Source organism: Dicentrarchus labrax, unplaced genomic scaffold (assembly GCF_905237075.1).
Source record: "Dicentrarchus labrax unplaced genomic scaffold, dlabrax2021, whole genome shotgun sequence".
Lineage (NCBI taxonomy): Eukaryota > Metazoa > Chordata > Actinopteri > Moronidae > Dicentrarchus > Dicentrarchus labrax.
The window spans coordinates 25529279-25544993 of NW_026136719.1; the positions used below are offsets into that span (position 1 = coordinate 25529279).

Consider the following 15715-nt stretch of genomic DNA (forward strand, 5'->3'; position numbering starts at 1 on the left):
TTTCTCCCTATATTACTGATGTGAATAGCATTAATGTGCTCTCTGATACAACGCACCCACATCAGTTTACATTTGCAGATGTGTCACTTGATTGTCTCTGCTCTGCGCAGCTGCTTTAGCCCCGTTTAAAACACTGTATAGGACAGACTAATTGACCTGTTAGCTGCTGCAGGCAAACGCTGCTATATGAGCCCATCATGGCCATTATCTATGCTTTCCCCCAGGTACATCGCCATGGTGGTAATCCCATTGCGCATGCATCATTACCTTCAATAGCATAAGGCAGCTTTTCTTTACAGCCACCGATTTAATTAAATTTGGTTGTAAATATTTGATGCACACCTACCCTACATTTGAACGTAAAGAGCAACGCATCAGGCGTCATGACTGATTACTGCTGAGGAGGAGGAGGAGGAGGAGGAGGAGGGAGGCTCCCTGTTAGCAGCCTGTCATTAACAGGACTCTTACAGTATCGGCCTGCTGACTGATCTGGACTTGGATGCTTCGTATCGTGAGGCTGACTCACATCAACTGGTGCCTTTTTTCCTCCACACATTTTTTTATTCATCACTCCAGAGTTACTTTTAGTAAATGAAAGGCATTCAGCTCCTCAGTTATCATATTAAATATCCTACAGGTGACCTTTAGTTGAAAATATATAATCATATGTTAAGGTTGCCAGCTGTTAATTTCATGTGTCCTCTTTATTGCTTATGACGGGAGATCAGTAATGTTCAGATTCAGACCTTTTCATTGACCATATTCTTATATTTCATCTATTTAGGCTATATTAAAAAATATACTTGTTTTCAGCCTCACGCAGATCATTAGGTCTCAGATTAACACAGACGGAAAAACTGAACTGGGGGAAAAAAAAAATAGGCCTAAATTATTATTCCTGACCTTCCTCATCCTCATCGTGTAGATTTTCCTGGATTTACCAGGCTCCGTGCATTACTGACAGCTCAGCCATTGGCCAAGGACACACAGGATGACCACAGCGCCTCTGAACTGAGCCTGAATTGCCCTAATACGGGGAAGACTTTTATTACAAGCATAATCCCACAAATACGACCTCAAATGACATTTTTTGCGAGGTTGTGGACGATTTGCAGGTATTGTTTCAGTGGTGGTCTGGAATCAAATGTAGTCATAAAGCCTAAATCTTTGCCTGCTGATGTAATAAGTAGATCAAATCAGAAGTGGAAACAGAATAGACCTTCATTACCAAGGAAACCAGTGATATATAAATAAATATATATAAAAGAATATACCCGATTTTCCCTCTTTGTTTTATGCAGACAAAAGTTCTGGTTATTTTACATGCTTTGCACTGTAAAGTAAAATAAGTTGTACAGTCCTGTCAAGCTGAATATGTAGACTGTAGAACAGTGCGTCGAAATCAATATCCCAACAGCAATTAGTTTACACAGCACCCTCTTGTCGTTCGCTATATTAAAAAGTTGGAAATGTGAGGATCAAAAAGTTTTGCAGAGCGTCGGCCAGCATCATGGACAACAGTGATCATCTTATTACCGCTGTCTGCAGGAGAGTCACAGGAGATAGCCCATAACGAGGGGGACTATAGGCAAAACAGGCAAATCAAAGGAACTTTGATGGACCATGTGAATTTCTCCGCCGGGTTTGATCCTACAAATGACCTTTTAATTAACACAATGTTAAGTTAGCGCAGCGGCTCGCTACACAGGGGACAAAGCAGCATTCATCCTATGTCCCTGCCTCAATGCTCGGCCCGAACAGTAACAAAGTGTTTGATGCCACTTCTGATTAGATGCTGACAATGGAGAGATGATGTCCCCCTTTCTTCCACAACTTGTGGATTTCACTCACGTCCTCCGCTGAATTATGACCTTCCATCAGCGCTGCGGCTTCGTGCGTCGAGTCAAGATGATCAACTTTGATCAAATGCACATCCGCAAATGTTTTAATTGGCCGATCGGCGTTAGTTAGTGCCTATAAATAACCAGCACACAGGAAACCAAAGCTCTTGGAAAAAATGTATTCTTAGAAAAAAATGTCATGGCAAAAACACAGAAGAAGCTCACATTTGAACACAATGACAAAACCCTTCAGGTCCACGCGCAACACGGGGGGGGGGAATCCAGTCCTTTTTATAGTCAACTTTATGCTCGACAAGCTTTTCTCTTTTACATCAGGCAAAATGACACAAAGCCACAGTAAAACGCAACATTTAACAAAATACTTAGAAGGGGGGGGCATACGAATTGAACCAATGGACACATTCAATAATAAACCAACAGACAACATAACCAAATAATAAATACACAGAGAAATAAATAAGTTTGCTACACTACACGATTGCCATACACAAATTTGTGGCCGTTTCATTTGGCCATTCTTGCTCCTTTGCATCTAGAATTTTTGCATAAAGTCTTTACCACCATAAAAACAAAGTTGTGCAAAATGATAGCCACGTCCACAGTTTGACAGCTCTCACTGCTGCAGCGCCAGGTAGCTCCCATGTGTCATACTGAGGCCAGTGTGTCCTTTAGTGCATAATAAATGTCCCATTATTTATTGTGGTTCAGTTTCCTTCAGCAATCTAGGAGGGAAAAAAAGACAGCAGGAATTAAAATAAGTTCCCAAAATGAGAAGGAATAAGTCTTTATTATGAGGTATTTAATTAAAAAAAAGGTTTGTTTGATAGGTTGTTTGCAATAGAAATGTTAACATTTTGTCTCATATTTTGATGGTTATTTTAAATTACTTTTGACATGGATGATGTCACTTGTCATTTAAGCAATCATTATATTTATATAAAGAAAAACTACAATTTAGCAACAGGTATTTAACAAGCAGTGAGTGAACGAGTGTATCCTCGTTCACCTGTGAGAGTTTGATGGTGGTGTTGTGTGTGCGTTGTGTGTGTGGCTGCGTGTGTCGTGACTTCATTGGTTTCTTCCAGTTCAGTGCAGACTCTCACCTGCTTCACCTCTTCATCACCGGTCTGAACGCAGTGACCTTGTCATCCTGCACGGTCCCACAGGCTTCGCTGAGGTCAGATGGCTGTGTCTCTGCTTTGCCGGCAGAGAATCCTACACACCCAAATAAAAGCAAATCTAAGAAACTTGCTTCAGATGCAAGTTGGCAGAAAGTGTCTTGCCTCTTCATAACCGTAGAAATGGGATTTTCTATATCCGACAACGTGTGGAAATTAAAAAAAAAACGTATCTGGTAGTGCTTGTGTGCCTTAATGTACCAGACAATGGAAATCACAGTATACCTGTTTGTCTAGAAAAACCCTACATATGGGAGATTTGAGACCAATTTTATCTCTTGTAATATGTGAAATTTTGCATGATGACATACCTTCAATAGTGGAGTACTGACACGTGTCTGGGAGTGCAGCATAAGATGAACAGTGCAGTTGGAGGTCCTTGTGACTGTAGCTGCCAGTGCCATAGACTTTTGAGTGCAAGGATGAGCCCTCAGGGAAGGGGCTCTCTGTATTGGTGACACTGCTAGATTCATGGAGGCCTCTCATGCCCCCACACTGTCCACTAGGAGCCCCGGTAAGCCTGGTGCTCTGGAGCTGGCAGTCCCCGCTTGAGTTGCCTGTCCTCAGCTCTGAGCCATGCTGCTGAGGGCTCAGTATGACCCCCGAAGCTGCCGTACGAGCCAGAGACCAAATCCGAGGCTTATCTGATGCTTCAAAGTGAGACAGAGACACTGTCCCCGTGAGGCTGGTTGAGGAGGGTCCCTTGGACACCACAGGGTCTAGGAAGTCGGATGGGAGAGGAGGGAGGGTGGCGACACTTTTGATGGCGCAGGGGAACGCGTGGAAGCTGTTAGTTAAACTGAGGTGCAGCTCGGAGCTGCAATCTCTCTTCTGAGGGGCTCCGGATACTGCCATGACCCTCTGGAGGTCTTGCTCATCTGCAGCAACTTTTTCACAGTCACTGTCCAGCTTGTCACAGTCGTCCTCATCCATGTCCTCCAGATCACTTAGATGCAGATCCTTCTCCTCCTTGCAATTACTGGAATCTGCATGAAAAAAAGGAAATTTTTAGGTATCACTGCTTGAAAAGTTGCCTATTGTAAATATATAGAGACTTAGTTTGTTCAGAAAACTTAAAATACACTTTTTACCCTGGAAACCACTTTGTTACCTTTTTAGTCCACAACATATTTGCCTAAATTTAGTGTAAGTAACTATATATTTAGTTTAACAATGATTAAGTCAGTAGTTTAACTTTTTTTTTTTTTTTAAAGTCAGATGATTACCTTTGGTGGCACAGTCTTGGTCGCTCTTGCTAAGGTCGTCCTTCCTGTCATCACTGGCCTTATTCTTTGGTGACCAGGTCATCTTGTTCTCCTTCTTTAGCCTCCTCCTGGCGTTGGCGAACCAGGTGGACACTTGGGTAAGGGTCATTTTGGTGATGATGGCCAGCATGATCTTCTCTCCCTTGGTGGGGTAGGGGTTCTTGCGGTGCTCATACAACCATGTTTTCAGGGTGCTGGTGGTTTCACGAGTTGCGTTCTTTCTTCGGGCCGTGCCATTAAAGTCTACTGTCCCGTATCTGGAAAGGAGAAACACACAAATTCACATACACACACAGACAGCGGCCATTAGTGCAGTTAGTGAAGGATAGCATTGACTACTCACTCAGTCATCCTATATCCCTACTCCCTGCTGTTTGAAATGTATACAGCTTTGCTCATTGCAGGTATCAGTATGTCGTTACACTCTGACCTTTGATCTGAATGCAGCATGTCGCCCCCCGTGAATGGCTGCTTTTAAAGATCAGTGGCAGGTCTGCTAATGTTCATACTACATATAGTGGACAAAAAGAATGTAGAAGTTACCTGTCATATTGATACTGTCCCAGTGAATGGTCATAAGGATAGTATGCAGCGGTTTGAGTGATGCCAGAGTGTAAAGTGCTTGTGCTGTCCTTAATGTCATACTGTGGATTCTGTAAAAGACAATGAAGTTGGTATAAGTCAAAACATTCATTATTTCTCAGCATGCTGATGATTTTTGACAACAATCTCATTTATAAACTGAAGACATTTCATATTTTTATGCTCTCAAACTACTAATAACTAACCGAGAGTGATTTAAGCTAGATAATAACACCCACACACACCATCAGTCTTTTTTAAATGTATTTAACAGGTTTGAAGTATAATATGCTATACATTATCCTATAATTGCAATTCTTATCATTATATAATTTTATTGTTTGTTTTTTTTATTTCTTCACTGTTTTTATGTACAATGTGTCATATAAATTTTAGCTGGCTAGCTTTTTAAAAAAGAGAAAATAAATAAGTAAAAGTTCCAGCTGCACTTCAAATTATCCATTTAACAATCCAGTCCTTTATTCACTCCAAAACAATTCTGACAACTAAGTAATAGCCTGTAATTCAACTTTTTTTCCCAAATGCTAGTTCAGCAACACAGGTGCCAATATTTTTGCAACAAGGCAGAATGTGCAGGATTACTTTATCATAATAAAATTACATTGGATTCAAATGAGACAAGTTCCTCTGCATTGCCTCCACCCAACTTCCCCTCACCTACTGTAAGGGACAGGCTTTCTTTTTTAAACTTCACTGGAAAAGAACATAAGACTGGATCCTGGACTAAACGGCTTGTCCAGACGGATATGTTTGCAGTGTGAGATAAATTGATGAACAAAACCCGGTTGATCGATCAGCCTGAGCCCCCCCTCCCCCTTTAGCGCATCGGATGAGGCTGAAGTGAGCCCACCAGAGTGGAGTAGATAGCGGATGGGTCGGTGCTGTAGGGGAAGTAGTTGGCGTAGTTCTGGCTGGCGGCGGCCGCTGCGGCGTATGGAGAGCTGTACATCCCCAGCGCTGCGTTCAGCTCCGTCCGGCTGCTCGCCAGGAGCCGGTTCTCGTAGGACGGGCAGCAGAAGGAGGCGGCGGCGGCGGCGGCGGCAGCGGCGGTCTGGGAGCCGCCTGTCCCGTCAGAGACCGACCTGGAAATCGAATCGCAGCAAGTCGTACTGGGGTTTGCCGACACGAAAAACTGCATGAAGAGAATCGTGGATAAACATGGTCATTGGCTGTTTCAGCTCTTATCTTGCTGCCTGTATCTGACTGTGGGTGAAGCACTGTAAAAAGAGATCTGAGTTGAGATGCTCAGTCTTGTGTTGAGTCTTGACATTTTTAAAACGAGTGAAAATGTGAGCTGGTTTCGTTTGTTTTTAGTTCACATCAGTTCACTTATCATTACCCAGGCGTCATTTTCTTAACTTGTGACCTGCTTTTATTCAAGGTAAGTCACTTTTCAGAGAATTCCTGGAATGAGAGAAAGTAGCTTACATTGTGAACAACTATAATAAGCGATATCACCTCATTGTCATCTTTTTAAAATAAAAACTATAATTTATATTAAAGTCAGTGTCATCGGAAGGATAGTTTTTCCACTGGATATCAAGATGAAAAGAGATATGCGCAGTCCGTGCGTAAAAGTGACCTGCTCCAGTTTATCATCGATTAGAAAATTTGAACTTGAAAGAAAAATCTAAATTAATGTCATTGTCAAGTAAATCACCACCTTATTTCAAATTTAAAAGATTAGAATTTTAAATATAATCTACTGAACGCTCCAAAATATTATCGAGATAAAAGTTGGGTGACAACTTTTCCATGAGAGTAACTTTTGTCCCTTGATCACTTGAACTTCCCCGAACTTGTCATTAGGCGCAATAATAGTGTTTGAAAATGTAAATAAACCACTTTGCTCGAGTTTTAAAAGCTCTTAAGACAATGCCATTTGTCTAACATCCCACACGTCTCAGTGGTTTAAATAGAAAGTTTCCAAATGTGTACAGCATGCGCTCCAGCCCAATTACACCTCGCAGTGAGCAATAGGTGACATTCATCTCTATTGTCATCAGAAAAAACACGTGAGTTCATTCATAATTCAGTGTAATTGGACACGGGTGCGTGTATATCGATATTTGGTTCAACAACAAAAGCGCCACAAGAAAAAAAAAAGCTGTCAATACTGTCAAAGCAGTCACTCACTCATGAATGTTTCTTACTGGGAGACTTGCTCCGGCTATAGCGAAATAAAAGAAAATGTGAAACAAAAAAAGCCAATTGAGAGTGTGTGTGCGTGAGTGTGTACACAGAACTTAGGAGAAATAAAAAGCAAAGTGGCTTACCTGTGAAGTTGCATTGTAAGGGTATCCAAATTGCGAGAAAGACATAGCTGCTTCTTTTGTTACCATCAGCAATATTCTTCACCCTTGATCGATTGCAACCAATTCTACTTCAAATCCACCGTCTTACACACATTTCCACGCACGGCCTTTCGCTCAATAATAGATGACTTCACTCATAGGAGGGAGACTTTAGGCTGGCACCAGCTGCAGATTGTTTTATATGAATGAATAATCCCCCCCAAGGACCCGATAAGAAATGAAATTAAGCGTCATTAAGTGCAAAAAAAAATTTGTTGTTGTGTTAGCTGAAGGAGGCTTAAAGGATAACGTAAGACTTGCAAGATATGGACTCTGCTTGTGCTATTATTTGTGGCTCTATAGTTCTTTAGCATTCATCCATGCAAGGGTAACAGCGTGACGTCACTGTAATCCCGGAACGGCAGGGTACCAAGGATAGAATAATGTCTTTGCCAATCACGTCTAACGCAGGCTTTTCTTAAGGTGCACTGTACACAGTCTTGTCCCGCTTTTGTAATAGAATTTTTCACCCGATTTGCTGAGATAAAAGTCTCTGGAAATTGTATTATTGTTCATCATGATTGACTTACAGCATAGAAACATATGGAAACCCTTTGTGAAGTTAAATGAACTAGAAAAAAACAACAACCAGTGAAGATATTTTCGACAGTCTTGTGAGTTTATCACAAACACGTCCTCATTCAGCAGAAGAGATTACTTTTTCTTTTCTCTCAAATAGGAATCAAATATGTAAACTAGAAAGACAGAGGACTGAAGATTGTCTGTTTAAAAAGACTGTAGTTTAAAACTATTTCTTTTATTTACAATCTATCTATCATAATTAAAGCTGGCTGAATAAGGTGATGTAAGACTTTTTTTCTTTTTCTTTTTTAATCTCGACCTCTGTTCGCCTCTGGCTCTCTGGCCAGAGGTCCATCCCGGAGTTAATGACGATGATGTTTCTATCTTTCTCTATTAGAGAGAGGGGCAGTCCCAGCAGGAACGGTTAGAGGGGTTTTTGGCAGGTCAATAGACCAGTGATTGATGCGCGCCTGGAGACCTACGTGACCATTACGCATAATGCGTAATTGTATCAATTAACAAATGGATACATGCCCTTGTTTAACCAACGAGTAACAGAGTGAAAATATGCCTTAGAGGTGAAATCCGAAGAGCTGTGCTTGGAAAAAAAAAAAGACAGTGGAAGCCCTGCTCCCCAGTCTAATTAAATATCCGTGGATGGGGGCGACGAGAATTGCATTTTAATTGAATGATGCTCACTTGAAAGATGGGTAAGGAATGATGCTGCCTCACAGTGAATGAAACGAGAAATAATTTTAAGCCTTATTAGATCAGCAGCTCAACCATCACCAGTTCCCTCGCTCTCTCCTATAAACATAAACAAGCATTGCCCCCTCCCCGCGTGATGTTGAGCTGGGACACGGAGGGAGGGGTCTATTATTTCCCCTATACAGACTATATTTGTATTGACAGTGACAGCGATGATCAGTCCTATGAGTCATATGATCTGCTTGTTTCTGACTATCTAGGGTTGTGTAAATTTTCCGTTGTAATGTCGGATTGTGCCAAATTTTCCCGGTGCCCCTGCCTTTCCATAACTGATGCATGGCGTTTCTTCCCTTGGAGATGCATCTGCGATTATGGGCTTTCTCTCCGAGGGGCGCTAAAGAGCTGCGTGTAGGAGATGAAGATCTCCCGTCAGGAGATTTTCCACAGAGATAAAGTGGACAGAGTGGTCATGGTCCGGGATCTGGGAAGTGCCTGGGAAGTAAACACCCACAGGCAGCAGCAAGTCACACACACACACACACACACACACACCACTTCTGGTTCTGACAAGTGCTCATTGCTTCTGACAGGCAACTAAGCTACAGCATGGAACTTGTTGGATAACACACCCTGGTCCTCAACAGGAAGCACGGCACTCCATGTTACCAAACTGTATTAAACCTTTCATGTGGTACAATAATTTCTTTTAAATAAAATGTGCCATTTCATTCCAACTTGTTGGTTCTTCCACTGTCTTCTTATTTCTCCTGCTATCTCACTTACTGTTCAGCAGAGAACCAGTCAATATTTTTTACAGTGCCAAAACTCACGCAAAAATCCACTAGTGCAAATAACTTATATCACTTATACCCACAAATGATAGAGACAAGCCAACTCTATTATAACTGAACTGAACTGTATGTCCAAATGCATTCTTGTGGTATGAATGGAAACATATGTATGAAGACAAAAAGTGAACTGTACATATATATTGGTACAGGATCAAATATCTGAATGAGCAAAACAATGTATTAAAACATCTACTTTTGACAAGATAAGAAAAACAGCTTTGTTTTTGGCTTTGTGACAATGCAATTTTAAGATAATCCACTGGGTTTTTAAACTGTTTATTGAGCTTAAAATGTAGAATAATTTCTCAAGCCCTAAGGGATCACTTAATCCGTCAGTTTATCTGAAATATTCAGAATCACACAATTTGGAGATACATGGGCTTAACTGGACAGTGACAAGAGTTGGAATGGGAACACAGATATCAACAATAAGCAAAATTGAACTCTCTTAGCTTTCCATTTGCCATTAATGGTGGATATCAGAACTTATCCAAGGAGAATGCACACTTTCATGCCTAAATCGTTATTCCATAGGAGAACGTGCACAGAGGGAGGGTTGAAATAAACTAAAAGTAATTGCATACCAGTGGTCGATGCATTTCTACAAGGGCATACATGATGGCCCAGGTGCATATGGACAGACTCATGCATAATGCATGTCCAGCAGTCAGTGTAGATCTCACTGAATCAGGCCGAAATGAGCACTAATTGTAGTGGCAGACTGACCACTGTGCCCTTCCCTCTACAGTGAGACTTTTCTTTTTTCTTTTTTTTTTTTACAGTGTTTTGTCTGGATTACTTAGTAATCACATTGGAACAAGGTTTTGTTTTTTAGCAGCTAAGTGGCTGACAATGGCAATTAGGGATTTTTTTACAGGTTTGTTTTTAGTTTTTTTGGCAAAGTCTGCCATTTTAGAGGTAAAGACTACTATAGAGTACTACAATCCCAACAACATCCAATCACACAGAGCTTCTGTAGCAGTAGGATGATATGAGGCCATGCTTAAGCTGTCAGGCCCTGTCCAAATTCAAGCCCCTGTCCATGTCTGTGTACACCAGCATGGGTTTAAGTCATGGATCATTTATATGTCAATTTTGGACTGTGGTCAAATGAAACTGGGAAAGAAGGTGAAAAAAACATAATATAATCTTCTTTGGAGTACTACGTTTGGGGTGGGGACAGTCACAAGTGACAACAGAAAGAGCACCAAAAAGTTCAGACAATCACAAGAAAGTATTGCCAGTAAACTCATTTCCAACGCTTAGCATCCTGCATGCATGCATTCTCATGATACAAAGAAACGAACCGTGCCTCTACTTGAAACAGTCTGCAACAAACTTTGGCAGTTGGAATTTGTAGACATACCATTTGACCCATGACTGCTCATGTAATAGAACATTTAACTACTAGCAGACAAAGGCATTCATCGTTATAGTACATTCACTCACGTTATTTAAGAATAAGCAAGTCCAAACCTCCATTATATCTTGTTCTAACAGATCCATGCGGTTACTAATGAGATGGAGTAATGCACGCATCCTCCATTAGAAGCATCACAGGGTGGAAAAAGAAAAAAAAAACCTGGAAAGGTTAAGTCAACACTCAATAGCTCCCAGCCCTATTCTCCTACTTAATACATTTCCTATGCTGACTTAATGAACCACACAAAGCCTTCCTGGTTTTTCATCAGATGAGGAGTAGCGGCGGTGGTGCTGGAGGTGGAGGGGTGGGGGAGTTGGGGGGCTGTATGAAATGGTAATAAGGGCAGAGAGACGGAGAGACAGAGGGAGAAGCCTGAGCTGAGCAGTGGATGAAGCTGCACCTACCTGGAGGTGTGTGATCTCATTAAAGCCAAATTGGTATATGCCAATAAATCCAAGGCACTTGTGATCTGGAATTATTACACACACACACACACACACACACACACACACACACACACACACACACACACACACACACACACACACACACACACATACACAGCATACACACAAACTACCCCCATGAGGAGCATTATTAGTACTGCAAAATTATCCAAAATGGAAAGAACAGTAATAAATATTGTAATGAGAAATAATAGAGCAGTGGCGGATATGGTCACAGCAGTGGCCGGTTAACACCAAAACAAACATCTCCAGGGCTGGTGAATAATTACAGCACACAGAGGGAGTCATTAAAGCTTCATCAAACAGAGAAAAAAGGGAGAGGGTGAGTCTGACATCATGACGACTGTCTCAATAAATCAATCTGGAGTAGGGGAAATAAGGACGGTAACTGCATGTGATGACGGTACAAGTTTGATTGCTGTATAAGTAGTGCCACTGTGCTGTGGTATACTTTGATTGGTATCTTGACTTTAGCAGACAATGTGTATTTTGAAAGAACATAATTACGCACACATCCATCTGGTTTTGTTTTCCACAGTTTAAACATGAATCTGTACAATAATGGACAGGCATAATTGGTGTTTAATTTGTAACCTCGTCACTTTGATTGCTTTTAGTCAGATGTTTAACTCAAACAAACCCTGGGCATTTTGTGTTGGGAGCCGCATATCCCAGAGGCCTTGGGGCTCCTGGGAGAGGGAGGGAGAGAGAGAGAGAGAGAGAGAGGTGAAAGACAGAGCGAGAAAGAGGCATGTGTGTGTTGTTTGTGTGTGCTGGCTGGCAGAGTCCCCTTGAGGCTCTACTGTAAAGCTATCATCAGTGGTGGTGTCAGGGATTTGTAGCTTGTCACCGAGAGAGCGAGAGAGTGCTGGCAGTGACTCTGGGAAATAACTGCTTATAGAGAGAGCCTGGCTTGCACAGCTTGTGTGAGTGTAGGTGTGTGTGAGAGACAGAGAGATGGAGAACGAGTGGGAGGAATGTGTGTCTATTTTTCTCCCCGGGGTGTCTGGAGATGTGTGTGTGTGTGTGTGTGGACGGGTAGCTTGTGGGTTGATCATATGTGTGGATCCATGTACCGTCTTTCATCTTGGGGCCTTAGGCTCTTTGTCTATGTGTGTTCTTGTCGGCAAGTGGTGTGTATACATGTCTATTCTGGGTGTGTCAAAGCTGCCGTGGTGGCGTTGTGTGGATCCGTGTCTCCTCATGAATTAACGTTAACATTCGGACCTGAATATGATCAAATATGTATTTTCAGTCACCAGCAGTAAGGAGTCTGTGGAGGCTACCTCTCTGCTACTATATGCCTGTGTTTGTGTATGTGTGGTCTTTGCAGAGATGGATGCCGACTTCAAACCGAACTTTCCCTCAAGGCGGAGGGCCAGCAGCAGCAAAACGCTGCTGTCGGGTAAATACATGTATCTGCAAAAAAACAAGTTCCTCTGGAATGACGAATGGAGGGCTCATTTTCTCATTGACAACCATGTATTTCTGAAATCGCGTGTTGGCAGTTGACCAGGTTTCAAGGGCCCGAGGGTCATGAAATTCACTCAACTCATAAATGATCATGTCAGCGTTCAAATGGAGGAAGAAAAGGGAAGACGAGGAAAATTGCAGTTACATGGTTTCCATCTGACTGCAGCTGCTAAATCCACGGCAGCATTGTGGCCCATCTCTAGGGCCCGCAGAGGCAGAAAGACAGTTCCTATTACTGTCAGTCCAATTACCGGCCACAGCACAGCCACCGCTGTCAACACCAGACAGGTCATGGTATGTATCGGCATCTTTTCTCTCATGTATAGCCATATTTCTTAGGCGGGGGAACTTGTATAATATGCAGCACAGCTTTGAGTTTTAAGAAACTGTTTATCAACATTTAATATAACCTACTCTTATAAATGAGCCATTAAGCAGGGTCAAGAGTTGAGCGGAGTAGGAAATATTCAAGATCCTGAGACGCGAAGGACACCTACTACCCAGTGTACAGCTTATAAACACTGGAAACAAGTAAAAAATGTTTGAAGAAAATGACAACACAATGCAGAAATTGTTGCAATATTTCCCTTGTGGTTTTATGTGTCCTTGTGGCAATCCACCACACATATACACATACACACCCAGAAGTGGGGAATGTGATGAGAAGTGATCTAAATATTGAAACACTCTCCATTACAGAAGAGCACTCTGCGTTGAGTATGTCTGCTGAGCTGCCTCTAGTGTTGCACCACACGGAGACAGAAAAGGCCCAGCTCCATCTGGTCTTGGTTCAGTCTGGTTTACTGCAAAGTGGTGCCAATACAAATAGCTGTGCTTGATGTTTGTTTGCATAAATTGTTTTGAAAGGCTTCACCAAGAGTTTTTTGGGTGGATTACGGTGGGGAAGTTGGGGAGCCAACCGTGGTGGAATAATCCTCGCTGAGCTGACAGTTAGATTTGCTCTTCTTTAAAAATGAAAAAAAAAGATTGTTTTGGATTTTTCTTCTCGGTTCCTGGCAGTGAGTGCGGACTGTGAACTTTTCAGTGGTTCTTGCATGTGTAAGTGTGTGCGTGTGCATAGAACGTGGGTGTATGATGATGGAGAATGCTGAGCTGCTCTCTCTTCTCTTGTAGCATAGCAGTGTCAATTTCAATAACATCAGTGTAGCGTTTAACACATGCTAAAAGTTCAGTTGAAAGTTCAGAGGCCCAAGGAAATGGAGGGAAAATGTCTCTCTTCCTAAAACCCTTGCATATCCACTTTGATTTTTTTCACATAGGTCAAGGCAAAGGAAGGGAAAAGCAAGTTATGTAGTGAGGTGAATTAGGCTTGTATTACACCTATAAAAAAACAAAGTGAAAATGTATCTTCCATTACAGAAGGCACATTTCTTTTGTTTTGATTGTACATCCCGGTAAAGAAAGACATGGCGACCAATTGGTAGTCATCATCACTTAGCTTTGGTTTTGCTACAGGTATAAGAAAATTGACCTGATTGATTTCATGTCCAGGTAAGTGTGCGAGCTCAGCGCTAACTGGTACCAGACAGATTTTTGTGTAAGCTGTATAGATACCCAGGCCACCGAGTCCCAGCCAGAGCCCCCCGATAGGATGGAAATCGCAATTCTACCAATGACAGTTCAATCGTTGGGGCCCTCTGTTCCTCATTTGCTGCTTAGCCAGTGGAGGTCCGTCCATGGTCGACTCCAAACTAGATCCAGATGCGGGCAAAAACATTTTTTGCTGCAACATTTGTCTTTGTCTTCAGCTCCTCTGCAGCCACATTGTGTCAGACTGCAGAACTAATGATGGTATATTTTCTTGTCTGTGGACTAAAACCTGACATTTTTTGCTTCATCCTTATTTATGGGATTGGTCACAACACACACACACACACACACACACACACACACACACACACACACACACACACACACACACACAAAGGTTTGACGTGCTGAGTAACCGGAATGATACAATATGACAAGACCTTACATCAAGACTGTTATCTAAAAAATGTCAATATAATAACTAAATTATAGTTTTTTTCTTATATCCTGCAGACAGAAGAAATATTCCTTGTGTGTTTGAATCCTATGGTTGTGAGAGAAAAAAATCCTGTGCATTCTGAACAGAGAGCACAGACGCCCACTAATAAAATCCAGTGTCAATCAGCGTGATATTTATGCTATTTGCTTCTTAAATTTGTGCCTCATCAGTTGGATTTGGACATGGTTATTTTATTTCCCTTTCATTCTCTTTTTACAAAATTCAGACTCCATCGCTTTTTTTGTCATTTCCCATTGCCTAGAGTGCATCCACCTTAGGACAAAAACAAAAGAAGAAAGAATGGGGCCCTCAGTCCATCCAGCTTAAAAGCAGATGTTACATGGTTGCCAACATCAAAATGTCCTGTTAACTGTAGAGAAGGTGAAATCATATACCTTTGATTAGCCTTCTCACTGGTTAATGTAAACAAGCTTAGTACATGGTTGCTGAGTGAACCCTGACCTTGGCCTCACGGCAAATACATCATCAGATTACAGAAAAAAACACACACTTTTCTTTCAACTTTGCCTTGTTAAGGCTAATTTCTGATTTGCAGATTGTCAAGCTTACTTTGGAGAAAGCAAGAGGACTGGATCAGATCTCTACAAGGCCCCCTGCTCTGGTTTAACACAGATGCCTCTAAATAAGGGGGCAGTATCCTTGAAATACTATAACTTGGCTCCTTTTAGGATCATCTTTCTCTGCTCACTTCAAGATGTTTTCCATTTGAAGTTTAGATATCTAGAACGTATACGGCCCTATTTATCTCAAGGATATTTATCCTGAGAACGATAAGAGGTAAAATATGGAGAGAAAAGTGGTGCAAAGGGGGAGGATGGGGGGCTAACAGCATTCCTTTTAAATATATGGTGAATGAAGGTCCTTCAACAAGTGTTGTGTTTGCTTTGCTTGTGGGAAAACAAATCGACACAAGCGGCGTCTGAGGGGGCTGTAAAACA

The 15715-nt window shown here is 41.8% G+C and overlaps 1 protein-coding gene across 3 annotated transcripts; it reads right to left on the reverse strand.

The window, feature by feature from the left end:
* Positions 1 to 2006: 2006 nt before the first annotated feature.
* On the reverse strand, positions 2007 to 8237 carry irx6a (iroquois homeobox 6a). 3 transcript variants are annotated; one of them, XM_051380274.1, is made up of 7 exons: positions 7185 to 8237; positions 5759 to 5990; positions 4849 to 4958; positions 4267 to 4562; positions 3352 to 4026; positions 2966 to 3077; positions 2007 to 2584 (listed from the first exon to the last, which is right to left on the reverse strand). In XM_051380274.1, exons 1-6 carry the CDS (start codon positions 7196 to 7198, stop codon positions 2971 to 2973), a joined length of 1434 nt encoding a protein of 477 aa, XP_051236234.1. In that variant the 5' UTR covers positions 7199 to 8237; the 3' UTR covers positions 2007 to 2584; positions 2966 to 2970. The 3 variants fall into 3 exon arrangements, with proteins under 3 accessions (XP_051236234.1, XP_051236233.1, XP_051236235.1); XM_051380273.1 differs by having other exon boundaries at positions 5759 to 6040; positions 7185 to 8236; XM_051380275.1 differs by lacking the exon at positions 5759 to 5990 and having other exon boundaries at positions 7185 to 8235.
* Positions 8238 to 15715: the final 7478 nt, after the last annotated feature.

Bases quoted from the DNA above. Each gene is read 5' to 3' on its own strand.
- irx6a (XM_051380273.1), bottom strand. From the start codon at position 7,250: ATGGTAACAAAAGAAGCAGCTATGTCTTTCTCGCAATTTGGATACCCT. The intron at 6,041-7,184 runs GTAAGCCACTTT...CTCTTCATGCAG, and splicing joins CTTACAATGCAACTTCACAG to TTTTTCGTGTCGGCAAACCC. The intron at 3,078-3,351 runs GTATGTCATCAT...TTGGGTGTGTAG, and splicing joins TCAGTACTCCACTATTGAAG to GATTCTCTGCCGGCAAAGCA.